This window comes from Cupressus sempervirens, chromosome 9 (assembly GCF_028749045.1).
Source record: "Cupressus sempervirens isolate cs-2001-9-10 chromosome 9, ASM2874904v1, whole genome shotgun sequence".
In the NCBI taxonomy this organism is placed as follows: domain Eukaryota; kingdom Viridiplantae; phylum Streptophyta; class Pinopsida; order Cupressales; family Cupressaceae; genus Cupressus; species Cupressus sempervirens.
Genome location: NC_143126.1, coordinates 659,604,380 through 659,624,523, shown reverse-complemented (window position 1 = coordinate 659,624,523; position 20,144 = coordinate 659,604,380). Strand labels below are relative to the sequence as shown.

Here is a 20,144-nt window from a genome sequence, read left to right as displayed (position 1 = left end):
CGAGATCTATTTTAAAAATTTGTATCACTTCAGGAATTGTTATCAAGATTGGTCATTTTTACAAATATATAAATTTATAAAATTAAAGAATTCAAGTTCAGAAATGCTCAATTTTATTCCATTTGGGGGTTCTTCAGTGTGAAAACAAGGGAGATAATTTGATCTCATGCAATATTCGGTAGGACAGCATCCGGTAGGTACCTAGATAATTTGACACGACTGTTTGCCTTGAATTGCTTCGAAATGATTGTATTTTGGTGCACTCCTCATGGCCGCCTGCCAGAAAGTTGAGGACGCAATGCCAATAATGAATACTATGTAAGACTAGTAAATGTCGGTTTGCAGAAACTTAATTGCTTCCAAAACAGGGGACAACGATTGGTCAGCAATATCTTCGTGCTCAGATTCAGCAAGAGGAAGAGATAGTAATAGGTGGTTTGCAGAAACTTAATTGGAGGTGATCGAGAGCAAGTCTTCGTGCTCAGAAAGTCGGGCAGTATGAATTGGAGGTGATCGAGAGCAAGTCTCCTCCTCCCCTCTTCATCTGCCCACACTGATGTGCTCACAATGCAATTCCCAACCCCCAAATCGTCCTCGTTTAACACAACAATATGTATCCTGTAAAAATGCTGCACGGAATAGGTGAAGAGTAGCCTCGCCCTGTTGTCAGGTGGCATCCAGGCAACTGTGCCGCTGGGCAAATGTGGCAGAGCTTCCTCAATACGCCTCTCTCTTTCCTCCCACGACCCTCCCACATCCACAAATATCATCTGCCCACCCTCCGAAGCAACCACCTCCATCCACTTCTTCTTCACCACTTCCCAACACCTGCTATTTGATGATGCTGATGATGTGACATCCCTGTCCTTTACCAACACCCACAGTTTCATCATTCAATCCCTGCAATGTAAGAAAGACGCTTGTAACGACTGCCACTGCAAAACAAATGCCACATCAGCAATCTCCGTAATATGCGGAAAAATCAACGAGAGTCAAAGTTTTTTGAATATTGACTAGTCAACATTAGTCGGTTAACTATCATTAACTTTACATATATGCTCAAATTTAAAAGAAACTGTAAATTCGTTACTAGATTACTAATATCAGATACCAGATACCAAGAAGTATAACCATGGCGACCAAGTTGAAAAGAGCTCCAGAACCTGTCTAAGAACACAAGGGCGAGAATATTGTAGGAGTGCTTTACCACTCTACCATGAAGCTGTTAAACTTCCCCGGAATCTTTCCTAACATGAAAGATACCCAGCCCGGCAACGAGATACTCTAATCAAGTAAAACCAAGAGAAGTAATGGAATTGTGCTACACAAATAGTGTCAAGAACATTAATCGGTCAACGAGATAACCAAACAACATTTTCTTAGTTGTCACTTCAGTACCATTATTTATAATAAGTAGAACATAACAAGGTTTATCCATCATTGAGTACCATACTTCCATCCACATACAAGGATAAAACCATGAAGTTCTTTAATCATGGATCAATCAATTACAGTATTTTAGTGCATCTCTAGCAAGAATTTTAATCCAACTTCCATGTATTACCACCAATTCTCTTTTGATGCATGTTATACATACACATAGGTTAAGCCAATCACATAGCTATCAATGAAAACCTTTATAGATCAATTAGTAACCATAGTATGTTATCCTACCTTAAATTTCCTCTCATAAAACATGAAGACACAACAAGCATGACACCATTACTTTCCACTATGCACTATCAACATATAGGTATACAAGTACAACAACAATGCTAAGAAATGCATACCCTTGATGCTTACATTCAATCTAAGCCATTACGCATGGTGTTCAATCTTTGAGTAGTCATCAAAATTTAAAACACATTTTATATCCTGGAAAAAGTGTACTCCATTTTACACGAATATACCCCTCTTTTCCTCCATCTTGAGTGTAACAAGATCAATAGTGGTTTGATTTCTGTGATCTAGTAATGAATTTAATTCTAAAAATTAAAAGTATTATTAATACAGGACACAACTTAGCTGTTTACTTTATGTTGTAAGGATATTTCCATAACCTTTGATGAATAGTTATGAGCCTCGAATCCCAAAGCAGCTCTACAAACACATTGTGGTTTAGGTAAATGTTAAATCTCGCAGTTACATCTTATAAAATCTACAATGGCCTATTAATATATCACCATCACAAGGAGCCTCACTGAACACAATGCATACCTAAATGCATTGTACAGTCCTGCTCGAATGCAAAATATGTTTGAAATAATTAGAAGGAACCCTGTTGACCAACATGGGGTAAAGTCTAGCAAAATAAGGAGGATGGTTAATTCTGATCTATAACTCCCAATCTTCACAACTCTTAGCAAATCCAAGAAGATAAACTGATAGAATGCTACCCACCCAGTTTTCTATTGAAGTATTATCAAGACATGTCTTTCCGTAGTTAAAGTCTACTGAGTATAAAAAGTTAAATCTTTTAAGTGACTGACACAAAATTTGAATCTATGCCCTTAATAGAGAATAGTACTTTTAAAAGATGTTTCCCTCATTTAAAACAACCATAAGGGGTCCATTCTACTGACTTTATCCTGATAATCCAAGATTTTCAGACAAGCATGCACATAGATGGATGGTTTATCTAGCAGTTGTAGACCAAAATGAACTTCACAGAGCTTAAAAAGTATCAATCATTTGGATTAAATCAAATAAAGAAACCTGTGAATTGAAGCTTGTTTGGTGTCTTGTCTTCCATGTGTCCCTCTTGTCCTTCCAAGCCTCTCCTCTGCATCCATGGTGATCTCGGTAACATCCAACAACCAACTTCTCCAACTGCGAAGCTGAACATACTGATGAGCCCAAAACCAACAGATAAGTAGTCTCTTAATCCACAACACACTCCCTCAGATGTTTCTTCACCCATCCCATGCACTGCCTTCCAAATGCACAATCATATTTCTCCATTGATACCTTGTTCTTTCTAATTTCAGATCATAAAACCTAAAGGTTTGGGAATAATCCTTCTGTAGAGACAATCTATAAAGATAAAGAAATGAATCAAAGAGAACAGCAAAATGGGTCCAATACTCTTCAATTTTTGCACAATTCCTTCCATGCCATTACAGTTCTCCTACTTTCTGTTGTACATGACCATTCTTTCGCTCATTTTAAATGAGGTGACCCCACATGGAATAAAGTCGTAAAGATTTTGGATTCTCGTCTCTGTTACATCTGTCCACCATAGCCTCAATGTCGACACACCTAGGATTACACATCTTATAAGCTTTTGTAATAACATCAACCACAACGGGATAGACTCTTTAACACAGATAGTTTTATGTCGCTTCAACACTAACTGTAGCCCCCCTTCATATAGCAGGTCAAGAACACATTTATTAAAAAGAAGACTGGAAGGATTCCCCCCTAGGTTTTTCCTTGATGCTCCTCAAGAAGAGTCCCATACGCAATGATAAGTAGGCAGTTACAAAATTTCTAATTCATAATAAAAAAAACGGTTAAGGTGAGATGAGGTAAGTTATTTTTCATTTATCTAAAAGAAAATGGTTTCTAGAACTGGTATCCCAGATCCACGTGGCAATGAGAGCCAATTTATTTGGGTAAGGGGAGAGTGGGTTGTGACAACGCTCAAATTAAGAACATGATGAGCATAACATTTGAAATAAATTCCTTAGTTAAGCACAAGACAAATTACCTATCTTCCGCACTCCACTATTGCTAAGGAGTAATGCTCCTTCACTTGCTCCCATTGCTCTTTCAACTTGGGGCTTTTGTCTATATCCACCACGATCAATCCCTTCATCTTGGCTAACGTATCAATTGTATTAAACTCTAATTGGGAACATTCTGAAGCCTTCACGGCAGTAAGTGAACTCAAACATTCAAAATCACCAGAGAGGCTGTGTAATGCATTGCATCCATGCATGCTCACATATTCTAAATACTTTAGCTGACCAAAATTTTGAGGTAGATTCATGAGCTTCTCACACATTTGCAACTCCAAACATTTCAAGGAAGCAAGATTTCCAAAACTTTCAGGCAACAAAGATAGTTGTGTACATTCGACTAAATATAGTTTCACCAATTTATATAAACTACCAAAACTCTTTGGAAGGCTCCCCAAGCTGGAACAAGAGCTTAAATCCAAATGTTCCAAAGAAGACAAATTACCAAAACTATTTGAAAGGCTCGCCAAGCTAGAACAACAACTTAAATCCAAATGTTCTAAAGAAGACAAACTACCAAAACTGTTTGGAAGGGTCCCCAAGCTAGAACAAAAGATTAAACTCAAATATTGTAAACAAGACAAACTACCAAAACTATTTGGAAGGCTCCCCAAGCTAGAACAAGAGCTTAAATCCAAATTTTCTAAAGAGGACAAACTACCAAAACTATTTGGAAGGCTCCCCAAGCTGGAACAAGAGCTTAAATCCAAATGTTCTAAAGAAGACAAACTACCAAAACTGTTTGGAAGGCTCCCCAAGTAGGAACAAAAGCTTAAATCCAAATGTTCTAAAGAAGACAAACTACCAAAACTATTTGGAAGGCTCCTCAAGCTAGAACAAAAGATTAAATTCAAATATTGTAAACAAGACAAACTACCAAAACTATTTGGAAGGCTCCCCAAGCTGAAACAAGAGCTTAAATCTGAATGTTCTAAAGAAGACAAACTACCAAAACTATTTGGAAGGCTCTCCAAGTTGGAACAAGACCTTAAATTCAAATGTTCAAAAGAAGACAAACTACCAAAACTGTTTGGAAGGCTCCCCAAGCTGGAACAAGACCTTAAATCCAAATGTTCTAAAGAAGACAAACTACCAAAACTATTTGGAAGGCTCCCTAAGCTGGAACAAGACCTCAAATCCAAATGTTTTAAAGAAGACAAACTACCAAAACTGTTTGGAAGGCTCCACAAGCTGGAACAAGACCTTAAATCCAAATGTTTCAAAATAAATAGGTTACTAATGCTTTCAGGAAGGCTATTAAACTCACTATAGTCTCATAATGTTAGACAGTTCATGTTGGAATATTTAATGCAGTGTTGACATTTGCCCCTAGAGCCAAATGCTCACCTACCTCCCTGACGACTTGTAGAATGATCAAATGAATTTATTGCATGGTAGGTGAAAATTTTTGAATTCAAAAATGAGGGGGAAAAATAAGACAAAAGGAATGATCAATTTCATTGGACCAGAGAGAGTTCAAGTAGATTAAGTAGATCGAAAGTTGTAGAGAAAGAAGAAGAGAGAAGTGATCAACAGATCTAGTCGTCAGAGTGCAGAGGAAAGGAAGTTCAGTTTGTGCCTGCAGTTGCATGTGTTTCCCCTATTCTCTCTGTAAGTTGTTGTTTGGATTTGTCCTATTGAAGCAGTGATTTCTCCAGGCACCATTATATGCAACCATTAGAGTTGTAGGTTTAAAGTTTATTGAAGTTTGAAGTTTTACCAGTTTAGGGTTGTTTTAGGGTTTTCTGGTTGAAGCCGAATGCTCCCAAATTTTGTAATAGTTTAAATCAAAGATTGAATAGAAGGCAAGTAGGAATACTTGAATCCATTGCTCTTCCCTTGTATGTTGCATTTGAGTAATTTGTTTGAAAGCTTAAAGCTTTGGCTCTCTGGTTTTAATGGTGAAAGCATTCACCTTGAATTTTTTTAAGTTATAATTTTTTAATTGAACAGAACATTTGACATCCTCTTTCTCAGTTGGAGTTGAGCTCACTCGGCATCTATTATCGCTAAGCATTTCCTTTGGAGCCGAGCTTACTCGGCATCCATTGTTGCCGAGTATTATTTCTTTGAGTGCCGAGCTAACTCGACACCTGTTGCCTGTCACTTGGCACCATCAAGTGCCAAGCAATCTGTCACTCAGCATCTTCAAGTGCGGAGTAAAACTGGCACTCGACACCTTCATGTGTTGAGCAACTTTTAAGTGCCGAGTAAAATTTTAGGTTTAGGGTTGTGAGTATTAAATTAAATTTTAATATATTACTCTAATAGATGAAGAAGCAGATCTATTGATCCTATGCTCATGGGTTTGAAGTGTACCCATTAACTCATCCATTGTCAAAATAGTGAGGTCATTTGCCTCTTCTATGGTCATGACCAAATTGTCATACTTATGAGGTAAACTCCTCAATATCTTTTCCACTATCATTTGCTCTTGATAGTCTTCTCCATTTGATTTTAGTTGATTAATCACATTGGAGGTCCTTAAATTGAAATCTGCAACTGATTCATTTTCCTTCATTTGAAGATTCTCAAACTCCCTCCTTATATTCTGTAGCTTTACTATGTGGACTTTATCAGTCCCCTTGAAGTTTGTCTCAAGGATATCCAATGCTTCTTTTGCATAATTTGCTGCTGCAATCTTTGAGAATACTGTCTCTATTATTGCTGTTGCAATCTTTGGGAATATTGTCTCTGTCATTGCTACTTCAATAAGACTTAATGCCTTAGCATCCTTCCTCCTTGACTCTTTCAAATGAGTCTTCTGTACATTTGTGAGAGCAACATACTGAGTTGGGTCTGTCACATCATTGAATCCATTAACTACAAACTCCCACAAATCATTTGCAACTATTATGGTCTTCATCTTCTTTGCCCATGTATCATAATTTTTCCCATTAAAGGATGGTGGCTGTTGCCATATCTTTCCTACATCTCCTACCATGTCAAGTATCCTAAGAAAAAAAAATGCCCTAACTCACTATGGATGTGGGGCCTCAAAGTTTAGACAAATCCAAGAGGAAGGGGGAGATGAAAAAATGGCTCAGGTAGAAACTCCAGAGGTAGAGGCTGAGGTAATGGAGGACAAAGAAATGCTGCAGCAGAAAGCTCAGGAAGAGCAGATGGAGCAAGAAGCTCTCAAAATACCTCAAGAGGAGGTAAGAAAAATTACAACTCAAATAAGAGTATGTAGAATGCTACTACTATTATAAATATGGGCATTATGCAAATGAATGCTAGAAAAAGAAAAATGATCAGTCAGGACAAGCAAATGTGGCTGATGTGAATATGGGAAGTGGAAATAATGCTACTGCCTTCATCATGTGTAATGTTGGTGAAGAAGGAAGCCTTGAGGTTTGGTACCTCGACAGTGGATGTAGCAACCACATGAGTGGTAATGAAACTTTGTTTTCATTCATTGACAAGAGTTTCAAATCTGAGATTAAGATGGGTAATAATGGAACCCTACCAGTTGTGGGCAAAGGATCTATTATGGTCTGCACCAAGAAAGGTGAAAAGAAGGAAATACAAAATGTGTATTTTGCCTCTGGTATGAAGCACAATTTGATGAGCATTGGTCAGCTCATTCAAAATGGATACAAAGTGCTGATGGAGAATGACATGTGTGTCATTCAAGAAAAAGATGGAAGCAAAAACTTACTTGCAGCAGTTCAAATGACAAAGAACAGAATGTTTCCCTTGAGAATTTAGTCATGTTTCTCATCTCAAGTTGGTGCTACACCTCCCACACAATCAGCTCTAAGGAGTGTGATTGAAGACTCCTCACAGCTATGGCATCTCAGGTATGGTCATCTTGGCTATGCTGGTTTAAATTTGTTATCAAATAAAAGAATGGTAGATGGTTTGCAATGTGTAAGAAATTCTTGTGACAAGTGTGATGCTTGTATTTTGGGTAAGCAACATAGGCTTCCCTTTAATTCTAAAAATTCTAAGAGGGCTAGATATCCATTAGAGTTAGTGCATATTGACCTAGTCAGTCCTATGCAAGTTATTTCCATTGGGGGGAGTACTTATTTCATGACATTCATTGATGATTTCAGTCGTAGGACATGGGTTTATTTTTTAAAGAATAAATTTGAAGTATTTGATAAATTCGTAGAATTTAAAGCCCAGGCTAAAAGAGAACGTGGACACTATATCAAGGTCCTCAGATCAAATAGAGGAGGGTAGTATACCTCCAATTTTTTTGTAAATTTTTGCAAGAAACATGGCATAAAGAAAGAGCTCATAGCGAGCTATACACCATAGCAAAATGGAGTGGTTGAAAGAAAGAACAAGACCATTGTTGAAATGGCAAGGAGCATGATGAAAGAGAAAAGTCTCCCAACTGAATTTTGGGGAGAGGCTGTGGCATTAACAGTTTACCTAATTAATAGGTGTCCTACAAAAGCAATCCATGATAGAATTCCAATAGAAGCATGGTCACGAGGAAGATGGACAGTTGAACACTTAAGGGTGTTTGGATGTGTTGCATATGCACATGTGCCTAAAGAGCAAAGGCCAAAATTTGATGACAAAGGTGTGAAATGCATTTTCACAAGGTATAGCCCAGAATCAAAGGCATACAGATTGTATGACCCATTGAACAACAAGATGATGCTTTCAAGAGATGTGAAACTTTTTGAAAATCAGTCTTGGTATGGACAAATTGATGAGTCACCGAGCACTTCAAGTAAAGTGCCAATTATGAGTGAAGAGGATGTTGATGAACAACAAGAAGAAGGAGCAGATAGAAGAAAAGGCAAGCAGCCTCATTCATTACCGAGCTCCTCTAGGCATGACCGAGTGTTGGTTCCAAGTAGCAGTAGTGAAGATTCTGATCCCACACTCTCCTCCCTATTACCAAGCAAGACCAAGAGTCTTAGGGAGATATACCAAGATGAAAGGTATGAAGATTATGATGAGAGTGTTAATTTTGCATTATTTTTTCATAATGATCCAATATATTTTGAAGAAGCTATTAAGAAGAAAAAATGGTGTAAGGCCATGGATGAGGAGATAGATGCTATAGAAAGGAATGAGACATGGGAGCTAACTGAATTGCCTCCCAAGAAGCAAGTGATTAGAGTGAAATGGGTCTATAAGACCAAATGCAATGCTGAAGGCAAGATTGATAGACATAAGGCAAGGCTGGTAGTCAAGGGCTACAAACAACAGTATGGAAGAGACTATGATGAGACATATGCCCCTATTGCAAGAATGGAAACTGTGCGTGCTATCATAGCAATTGCAGCTCAGCACAAGTGGAAGGTATTTCAAATGGATGTGAAATCCGCCTTCCTAAATGGTGTATTGAAATAAGAAGTATATGTGGAGCAGCCACCTGGTTATGAAGTTGTAGGTGAAGAGAACAAAGTATATAGATTGAAGAGAGCTCTTTATGGGCTCAAGCAAGCTCCAAGGGCATGGTACAGTAGGATTGACTCATATTTGATGAGCAATGGCTTTAGGAAAAGCAATGGTGAGCCCACTCTTTACATCAAGACATCATATGGTAATGTATTAATTGTTGTCGTGTATGTAGATGACTTGATTTTTGTTAGTAATGACAAGGCTGTAATTGGTGAGTTTAAAGAGGCCATGAAAAGTGAATTTGAAATGATAGACCTAGGTCTCTTGAAATATTTTCTAGGCATAGAAGTAAAACAAATGCATAATGGCATTTTCATCTCTCAAAAAAAATATGTAGGGAGGATCTTGGAGAGATTTAAAATGCAGAACAGTAAGGTAGCCCCCACACCAACAACAGTAGGTCTGAAGTTGAGCAAGGAAGACTCTAGCAAGAGAGTGGATCCAACATTATATAAGAGTATGGTTGGAAGTCTAATGTATTTGACTGCAACTTGGCCAGACCTAATGCATGCAGTAAGTCTAATTTCTAGATTTATGGAAACATCAAAAGATTCCCATTGGCAAGCGGGAAAGAGGATCCTAAGGTATGTGAAAGGTACTAAGGGATTTGAGATTTTATATACTGCAAATGAAGGTTTCAAGTTGGTTGGTTACACTAATAGTGATTGGGCTAGAAGTTTAGATGCTAGGAAGAGCACTTTCAGATACATGTTTCATATGGGATCAAGTGCAATTTCATGGGCATTCAAGAAGTAACCTATTGTTGCTCAATCTATAGTAGAGGCTGAATACATAGCAACACATGCAACATCATGTCAAGCAATTTGGCTAAGGAGGATCTTGACATATTTGAATGAAAGGCAAGAGGTTGGAACCACAATTTATTGTGACAACATCTCATCAATTGCATTGTCTAATAATCCAGTCTTCCATGGGAGAAGCAAACACAAAGAGATCAGATATCACTTCATCAGAGAGCTGGTGGAGAATGAGGATATCAAGATGGATTTTTGCAAGTCTGAGTAGCTGCTAGCAGACATCTTTACTAAGCCTTTAGGCATTGGACCTTTTGTACATCTAAGAGAGTTTCTTGGTGTAGTTGATTTAGATCAGCACTGATCCTTGTTTGTTTGGCTCGGGCGTTGACGTTTGCCCCTAGAGCCAAACGCTCACCTACCTCCTTGACAGCTTGCACAATGATCAAATGAATTTATTGCATGGTAAGTGAAAATTTTTGAATTCAGAAATGAGGGGGAAAAGACAAAAGGAATGATCAGTTTCATTCGACCAGAGAGAGTTCAAGCAGATTAAGCAAATCAGAAGTTGCAGAGAAGGAAGAAGAGAGAAGTGATCAGCAAATTCAGTCGTCAGAGTGCAGAGGAAAGGAAGTTCAGTTTGTGCCTCCAGTTGCACATGTTTCCCTGTTCTCTCTAGAAGTTGTTGTTTGGATTTGTCCTGTTGAAGCAGTGATTTCTCCAGGCACCATTGTATGCAGCCATTAGAGTTGCAGGTTTAAAGTTTATTGAAGTTTGAAGTTTTACTAGTTTAGGGTTGTTTTAGGGTTTTCTGGTTGAAGCTGAATGCTCCCAGATTTTGTAATAGTTTAAATCAAAGATTGAATAGAAGGCAAGCAGGCATACTTGAATCCATTGCTCTTCCCTTGTATGTTGCATTTGAGTAATTTTTTTAAAATCTTAAAGCTTTGGTTCTCTGTTTTTAATGGTGAAAGTATTCACATTGGAATAATTTCTTAAGGTATAATTTTTCAGTTGAACAGAACACTCGACATCCTCTTTCTCAGTTGGAGCCAAGCTCACTCAGCATCTATTGTTGCTGAGCATTTTCTTTGGAGCCGAGCTTACTCAGCATCCATTGTTGCCGAGTATTATTTCTTTGAGTGCCGAGCTAACTCAACACCTCTTGCCTGTCACTTGGCACCATCAAGTGTCGAGCAATCTATCACTCGTCACCTTCAAGTGCCAAGTAAAATTGGCACTCGACACCTTCATGTGCCGAGCAACTTTTAAGTGCCGAGTAAAATTTTAGGTTTAGGGTTGTGAGTATTAAATTAACTTTTAATGTATTTCTCACAGTTCAAAAACTGAACTTGGTAAAGTGTAGTGAAAAAATTAGTTAATCTAAAACCTTCTATATATACATATCTCAATGAAGACGAGATGGCCGCAAACTGCAAAACAATTTCATTTTTTTGAGTTAATAATGTCTTGAAAAAAAAATTTAAAAATTAATTTATTTTTCCAGATATAATATTATAAATCAGGTAGAAGTTGTAGATCTTTCCTCAGGGACGTTGGAATCTTGAGGGAAGTAGGAAGCTTCTTCATTTCTCAAAATGATTGCTGATAATCTTGGATGTTTACTTACATCCATCCATGAGTAATTTTTATGATTCTCCATGCTAAGTAGCCTTAGATTTTCAAAGGCTCCTCTACATTCTCCATTTATTATTCTTGTGTTTCTTGTCAAGCTCAAAACTTTTAAAGATCTCTTCATCATATTTAGATGATCAACATCCAGCTTGAATGATTCATTAAGAGTGATCCCCTTTATTTTCTTTATGCTCTGCAAAAATGTGTGCAACTCAAAAGTAAATCAAATGTAGAGCACTAATTGATCTTCATAATATTTCCCCTAACTGATTCTATGAAGTTATAGGCAAAATAAATACCTCTTCATCTTGGAGAGCATTGGTGAGAGATTGTAAGTCGGTGATTCTCTCCCCATCTCTCGACAACATTCTCCCTCATGCTTTCACTATATCGTGAACATTCACCCTGTCATAATTTGTAACATTGACAAGTATTGCGATTTGAAGCTCTTTAAACTCTGTCGCTCCAACACTAGAGACCACCCACTTTCACTCCCAATTACAAAAAAAGAAGACAATGTCAAGAAATGCCTCTTTCCAAGATGTTAATTATTGTTAGTTGGATAGCTGTTATTTCTAACCCAGAAATAGCAATAGTATTTATGGGTAGCTTGGATAGTTGTTCGTCCTTATCTATGTATAGCAACATTAGTTATGGGTAGTTTGGATAGCTGTTTGTCCACTTGCCAAGAATTAGTAAATGGTTATTGCAAGGATAATTATCTACTTATTTTAGTGATTCCCTTTTGGACACCTTGCAACCAATTCTATTATTGGCTGTCAAGTTGTCTTAATCTCAACCGTTGGTTTGATTTAATCTCGGTCATTGATTTTTCCAATAGGGTAGTATAAAAAGGGGTCATTGGGTCATTTGGAGACACAAGTTTTGGAGAAGCATTTTGCAGTGATAGAAAATTGTCTTGCAGTGTTAGTGTGGGGATAACAGTGGGGAATATTAGCGGGAGAAATTAGGAGGTTGTCGGAGTTCTTCCAGTGAGAGGCAAGGAATTTTGTATCTCCTGATTTGCTAAAGTTTAATATAATTCCTCATCTGTAGAACTGGTTTTCCCTTAGGGGTTTTATTAAGGACAATTTTTTCGAAAATATTGTGTTCATTGTGTCGCACATTTCTTTTCGTATTTTATAAGTGAAGTTGCAGTTGTGTTATTTTTCGATATTAGCTGAGAATTTATTTTCAGCAGTTTAATAATCGTTTATGATAGGAGGTTAATAAATAGTGACTGCAATAGTTGATTTTTCACATGGTATCAGAGCGTTGTTAAGGGTAGAAGATTTTTTCCCTAGGAAAGAAATTTTGATCTTTTTAGATTTATTATTGCTTTAAACCCTTGAGATGGCTTCAGCTAGTCTGAGAGATTAGGATAGATTGGATGGTGCCTCAAATTTTGGTGTCTGGAAGGCCAGAATTTCTTTAATTTTGGAAGAGAATGGTATCAAGGATTATGCTACCAGTGTTGTACTTGTACCAACAGATGCAACACAACTTGCAGCATATAGGAAGGATGATGCCAAGGCGAGGAGGATAATCCTTGATGGTGTCAAGGATCATATTGTTCCACATATCTCGGAGCTAGATACAGTGAAGATGTGGGATGCCATTCTAAATCTATACCAGAATGCTACCACCAACAAGAAGTTGATTCTTAGAGAGAAGCTAAAGAATACTCAGATGAATCAGGGAGAAGATGTCACAAGTTACCTCACCAGGCTCAGACTTGTCAAGGATGAGTTAGTAGCTATTGGAGATAGCCCTAGTGATGATGAACTAGTGAGAATAGCCCTAAATGGGTTTACTAAACAATAGAGTGTCTTTGTTCAAGTTGTTAGTGGACAAGATACTTTACCGAGTTGAGATCGACTATGGATTGATTTCACTCAGGAGGAGTTTAGACTAAGTCTTGTCAATGGGGCCAACAAGAGTCAGAAAAATGAGGTGGAACAAGAGAACATTGCCCTAGCGGGTAAAGGGAAAGCAAAGAAGGGATCTAGCAAAGGATCAAAATCACAAAGTGAGAAGAAGAAGAAGGACCTTTCTAAGGTCAAGTGCTTTGGATGTCACGAGTTTGGCCATTATGTTAGTGATTTCTCAGAGAGGAAGAAGGGTAAGAAGCAGTTGGTAGCTTCAGCAAGTGCAGAAGAACTTTCCAATAGAATGGAAGATGAATTTGCACTCATAGCTTGTATGGTTAGCTCAACCTCACAGTGTGTTTGGTATATAGATAGTGGGGCGTCATTTCATATGACAGGAGTTAGAGAGTACTTCTCCAGTTACAAGGAAGAGGACACCAACATCCGAATTTCTATGGGAAACTTGTCCAAACTCAACCCTGTTGGGAAAGGGATTGTTTAGTTTCAGAGGGAGAATGGAAAGATAATCCCACTTCATGATGTGTTATATGTGGTAGGCTTAGGTATGAATTTGATTTATGTATCTATTCTTCAGGATAGGGGGTATAATGTACTCTTTAGAGGGACAAATGTGTTGATTAAGCAAAAGGATTGGAAATCACCCATAACTATTGGAGTTAGGAGTGGTTGCCTTTATAGATTGTAGTTTGATACTCCTAAGGCACTTATGAGAAACAGTAGTCCTAGAGATCTTGGAGAGCTATGGCATAGGAGGATGGGCCATATTCATCATGCAACACATAGATTGCTTCGTGAGACAGTGACACGTGTTCTAGAGGTAAGCACAAAGCATGACGATGTATGTAAGAGATGTGTGTTGGGGAAGTTTGTGAAAACATCTTTTCCAAGGAGTGACACCAGATCTAAGGGTGTTTTTGATCTAGTACATTCAGATGTTTGTGGATCGATGTCAACGAAATCTCTCAGAGGATATGAGTACTATGTTACTTTTATTGATGACTTCTCTAGAAAGACCTAGATATACTTCTTGAAGACTAAGGATGAGGTTTTCAGTTGATTCCAAAAGTTCAAGGCTCTTGTGGAGAACTCGACAGGAAAGAAGATAAAGGTTCTTCGGTCAAACAATGGAGGGGAGTACAAAGGAAATGCCTTCCAAGAGTTCTACACCAGAGAAGGAATCAAGAGAGAATGGACTGTTCCTTACAATCTACAGTAGAATGGAGTTGCTAAGAGGAAGAACCGTTCTATATCGAAGGCAACAAGAGCTATGCTACATGACCAGGACATGCCCCGTTACTTATGGGCAGAGGCGTGTAATACATCAGTCCACATTCAGAATAGAGTTCCACACAAGGTGCTAGGGAAGATGACACCAGAGGAGGCTTTCACAGGGAAGAAGCCAGATGTTAGTCACTTTAGGATATTCGAGAGTTTGACATATTGCCATATTCCTGGAGATACATGTACAAAGTTAGATCAAACTATAGAGAGGGGGTATTTTGTTGGGTACAGTGAGACCTCAAAGGCATACAGGATTTTCATTCTGGGGATTAAAAGAATTATTGTCAGACGAGATGTCAAGTTCATGGAGGACAAGGCATTCAAGAGATCCAGAGATTTGCCAGCAGATGATCAGAGTGAGCAACCAACAAAAGCTCCAAGACCAAGTCAAGAGCAACAAAGCTCAAGTACAGTTACCAGTACAAGCGTAGACTCAGTTAGTGAAGATTCATAGAGTATGGAGCAACAGGTGCAACAGGAAATGCATCTAGAAGACTTAAAGGTTGACATTTCATCCTCTACAGTTGGCAGTGGGAACCATGTGGTTCTAGATACACAAAGGGATACTCAGGAGTTTGTGGGAGCTCCTAAGAAGAGTACTAGACAGTGAAGACAACCAATCAAGTTCAATGACTATGTGGCATTAGTTAGTCAATTGGTAGATAGTGAGCCTTCTAGCTATTAGGAAGTTGCAGAACATCAGGTATGGCGAGATGCTATGGTTGAAGAATATTCTTCAATAATGCAGAATGATGTGTGGGAGGTAGTACCTAAAGCAACAAATAGGGCTGTAGTTGGATCACGTTGGATCTATAAGATAAAGCACGGTGCAGATAGTAGCATCGAGAAATACAATGCGAGGTTCGTGGCAAAGGGGTTCTCTCAGAAGGAGGGAATAGACTATGAGGAGACATTTGCTCTAGTTGCCAGGTATACTTCTATATGAGCTATAATCTCACTTGCAGCACAAATGGGATGGAAAATCCATCAAATGGATGTCAAGACAACATTCCTTAATGGTGAGTTGAAGGAGGAGGTATACATAGAACAACCAAAAGGCTTTGTAGCACACAACAAAGAGACCCACGTGTGAAAATTGAAGAAAGCATTATACAGACTCAAGCAGGCTCCTAGAGCGTGGTATGAGCGCATTGATACATAATTGCAGAAAATGGGCTTTGTGAAGAGTGAAGCAGATGCTAACCTCTACTACTTGATGGTTGGGGGTGAGATTCTCATTCTTGTTCTTTATGTGGACGACCTATTTCTTACAGGTTCACTAGGGCTCATAGTGGATTGCAAGAGGAACCTTGTAGAAGAGTTCGAGATGAAGGATTTAGGACTTATGCACTACTTTCTAGGCATGGAAGTGTGGCAGACAGATGGGGAGATTTTCCTTGGTCAAGGGAAATATTGTATTGAAATCGTGAAGAAATTTGGGATGGAGGATTGCAAAGCCATGTCTACACCCATGATCACGAATTGGAGGAAGGTAGATACAACTAAGGAGAAAGATGTATATCCCACTTTATATAGACACTTGATTGGTTCACTTATGTATTTGGTCAACACTAGACTAGATATAGCATTTGCAGTAAACTCTCTTAGTTAGTTCATGGTTGAACCAAAGAGAATGCGTTGGATAGCGGCTAAGCATGTGCTACGTTACTTGCGTGGTACAATCGAGTATGGGATCAGATATGTTCGAGGTGAAGGTATCAGGTTGATAGGCTATACTGACGCAGATTGGGCAGGAAGTACAACAGACAAAAGGAGCACTTCAGGGTGTTGTTTCAGCTTGAGATCAAGAGTTGTATATTGGTTCAGCAGGAAGTAGAAGTCTGTGGCTCTAAGTTCAGCGAAAGCAGAATACATAGCAGCTAGCATGGTGACATGTGAAGCTATATGGCTTCGGAAGTTGTTAGTAGCCTTGTTTGGTTAAAAGGTTGAGACTATTGTGATACATTGTGACAATCAGAGTTGCATCAAGTTGTCTGAGAATCCAATGTTTCATGATAGGTCTAAACATATAGATATTAGATATCACTTCATCAGAGATTGTGTACAAAGGAGAATTGTTCAGCTACAGTACATACCTACAGACGAGCAAGTAACATACATTCTGACTAAGGCATTGGGGGAGGCAAAATTTATCTTCTTCAGAGATAAGTTAGGTGTTCTGCAGAATAGCTTCCTCGCTAAGAGGGAGTGTTAATTATTGTTAGTTGGACAGCTGTTATTTCTGACCCGAAAATAGCAGTAGTATTTATGGGTAGCTTGGATAGCTGTTCGTCCTTATCTATGTATAGCAGCATTAGTTATGGGTAGTTTGGACAGCTATTTGTCCACTTGTCGAGAATTAGTAAATGGTTATTCAAGGATAATTATCTACTAATTTTAGTGATTCCCTTTTGGACACCTTGCAACCAATTCTATTATTGGCTGTCGAGTTGTCTTAATCTTAGCCGTTGGTTTGATTTAATTTCGATCGTTTGTTTTTCCAATAGAGTAGTATAAAAAGAGGTCATTGGGTCATTTGGAGACACAAGTTTTGGAGAAGCATTTTGCAGTGATAGCAAATTGTCTTGCAGTGTTAGCAAGGGCGCAGTGTTAGCGTGGGGATAGCAGTGGAGAATATCAGCGGGAGAAATTAGAAGGTTGTCGGAGTTCTGCCAGTGAGAAGCAAAGAATTTGGTATCTCTTGATTCGCTGAAGTTTAATATAATTCCTCATCTGTAGAACTGGTTTTCCCTTAGGGTTTTTTCCAGGGACAATTTGTCCGAAAATATTGTGTTCATTGTGTTGCACATTTCTTTCCGTATTTTATAAGTGAAGTTGCAGTTGTGTTATTTTTCGATATTAGCTGAAAATTTATTTTCAGCAGTTTAATAATCGTTTATGATAGAAGATTAATAATGAGTGACTGCAATAGTTGATTTTTCACACAAGAGGCATCCAAGCGGTTATAAACAAAGTCTACCATGCGCTCACTTAATTCGGCTTCTCCTCCTTGTAGCAGCGATGACTTGAGATATTCCACTGTCTCTCTACAAGCTGGCACATTTTCTTTATTCTCACGTAATCTCGGCCCTGCCATTTTTAGTACTAGTGGAATTCCTTGGCATATTTCAAGGAGGCCATTAATATCTATGGTGGGGTCAAACTTGGCATGGGCACTATCTAAAACCAACTCACACAAGATTTCTCGTGCCTTGTCTTGTGGAAGACATGATACCTGATAATGACATCGTTCGACTCCTGGCTGTGCAAGAATACGGGTCTCACTAAGATTCCTTGTCGTAAGAAGAATCCTGCTCTGTGGTGGAAGTGATGCTAGGTCACTAATAGGCAGTAGCTTTTCCAGGTGCTTTTGCTCCAATGCATTGTCAACAAAAATAAAGACAGGCTTAGAGGATTGCTCTTTAAAATATTTGGACAATTGTCCCTGAAGGCAATATTGCGGTCATAAAGGTCTCTTAAGTTTTGTTGCTGTGCAACTTTCAGGTCAGCCTCTGAACAGTTCTGCTCTAAATTGACCTTGCAATATTTGTAGTTCTGAAGGTCGAGTTTGCTGAAAACTGTTTTTGCTAAAGTAGTCTTTCCTATTCCACCATGAACATAAATAACCACTGCTTTAACTGATTTGCTTTCCATATCTAGAAGCCGTGTAACATCATTTCTTGCTTCCTCAATACCCACTACAACAAACACAAATTAAATTTTATTAGAAAATGTGTTAAAATAAAAATGAAAGAAAATTAAAGATATTATATATATGTACTAATAGTTGATCATTTTTAGGTCTTTTGGTTGCTGATAGGTCTATTTGCACCAAAAATACTATTTGTTTTGGATGAGTGACTATTAAACTCTTGTATCACCTAGTAAAAAAAATCAACATAATTCTACTTATAATTTAAGAGATCTAGATAGACTAAATTAGCCTAAACAGCTACTAAATAAAGAAAGACGAGAGAAATTAACACCTGCTTGAGGAGTTCTTCCCTGGGATGGAGGCAACACAACTGGAATCCTATTCAGCACAGCAATTATTGATTCCATTGTGAGCTCCGAGTACTCCTGCCCAAGTCCTCTTCGTAATTTCTGCAAATCATCAGCCGTAACTGGAGCAGCAAAAAATCTACGTGACCATCAAAAGTAAACAAAGATTCATCGTTATTAGGAGTCGATTTACGGACAAATGACCAAATAAAATTTACAATACATAAATTTGAATTACTTGGAAAGTGGATGAGACTGCATTTGTGATATGCAGAGGAGGGAACCTTCTACAATGAATTGGAGAACCCTATTCAGCTTCTCTTGATTACCCAAATGATACTCCAACTGCTTGATGTATTTTGCAAGGTTAAACATGTATTTCAGCAGCACTATGCATTCCTCTCTGTTGGAAGAAACTTGCTCAATTCTTTCCAACACAAAACCCACAACTGAGAGCGCTACTCCCACCCACATTATCTGCGCTCCTTGATTCGTCACACCAATCACCAATTTCCGTGTCTCACGGTTAAGATTTGGAACAATGTTCCTCTGCACTCAAAAACATATTCAACAGAATTGTTATTTCTTTCGAGTCAAGTACACCTTCCTATTAAAACTTCAATTATGTACATCAAGAAGTTTAAATATGATAAGGAAATGGATTTAGACCTTGCACACGTGTTTAGATCGCTTCAGTATCTTCTCCAGTAAACTATCGCTGGAATTGAGAGAGGCAGTCACTCGACTGGTCTTGGCAAGGTGGGCAATCGATGGAAGGTTTCCATGGTCAATGGCAGTTAAGAGCTGGTCTATGTAAGAAATGAGTTCATCAATGTGACTCATATCTTCCACTTGGATCACTTTATCAAATATATCTTGATAATCTACTTGATCAAGAGCAGAGCATGAACAGCAGCAGCAAGTGTTGCCCATTTTTCTCTTTCTGGGCGGCGTATGAAAGAGGGAAGCTGTGTAAATGAGATTTGCACAAGATATGGATTTGGGTAAAACAGATCTATGTGCACAAAAGAGGAGATCCACAGCCTTTAATAGATGTATGTGCCGGATAGCCGTTGCCAAGAAAAATCAGGTGCGAAAAGCATCTTCTGCAAGTGGCCGAATAACACGCCAGCTCATTACGAATCTAAGAAAAATCGTGGGAGATCTGCGTGTCTTTTATAGGGAAGAGAATCATTAGATTAAAATAAGTTATTTGGAGAGTCCTAAGTCTCTTCCATCTTTTTCATCTTGTTCCCATTGTCATTACAAAAATGGGTTTGGTCAAGAAAATTCCACATACAGAGACGAAAATAATTGAAGCTTAGCATGTCCGGCCACGTTTCCCTCTCCTTGTCTTATCTTACTGCATTATTGTCGTCCTTTGGCTCCTGATTCAATCTTTTACTATTGACTTGGACAGCATTGCTTTACAGCTGGATCCAACTATTTGGAAGCGTCTACCAGTCGAT

At 38.4% G+C, this 20,144-nt stretch overlaps 2 protein-coding genes and 1 pseudogene across 3 annotated transcripts; all 3 read right to left on the bottom strand.

Moving 5' to 3' along the window:
• Positions 1 to 314: 314 nt before the first annotated feature.
• On the bottom strand, positions 315 to 890 carry LOC149540470 (uncharacterized). The gene has a single exon (XM_089802689.1). It carries the CDS (start codon positions 888 to 890, stop codon positions 315 to 317), a length of 576 nt encoding a protein of 191 aa, XP_089658815.1.
• A 2,819-nt stretch (positions 891 to 3,709) lies between these two features.
• LOC149540469 (uncharacterized) lies at positions 3,710 to 5,789 on the bottom strand. The gene is made up of 2 exons (XM_089802688.1): positions 5,779 to 5,789; positions 3,710 to 4,994 (listed from the first exon to the last, which is right to left on the bottom strand). Exons 1-2 carry the CDS (start codon positions 5,787 to 5,789, stop codon positions 3,710 to 3,712), a joined length of 1,296 nt encoding a protein of 431 aa, XP_089658814.1.
• Positions 5,790 to 11,274: 5,485 nt separating this feature from the next.
• LOC149540468 (disease resistance protein RML1A-like) lies at positions 11,275 to 19,806 on the bottom strand (annotated as a pseudogene). Its single transcript, XR_016356405.1, has 7 exons — positions 19,345 to 19,806; positions 18,914 to 19,224; positions 18,660 to 18,814; positions 17,618 to 18,371; positions 13,553 to 13,556; positions 11,803 to 12,035; positions 11,275 to 11,696 (listed from the first exon to the last, which is right to left on the bottom strand). The product of XR_016356405.1 is annotated as a disease resistance protein RML1A-like (transcript).
• Between the last annotated feature and the right edge of the window lie 338 nt (positions 19,807 to 20,144).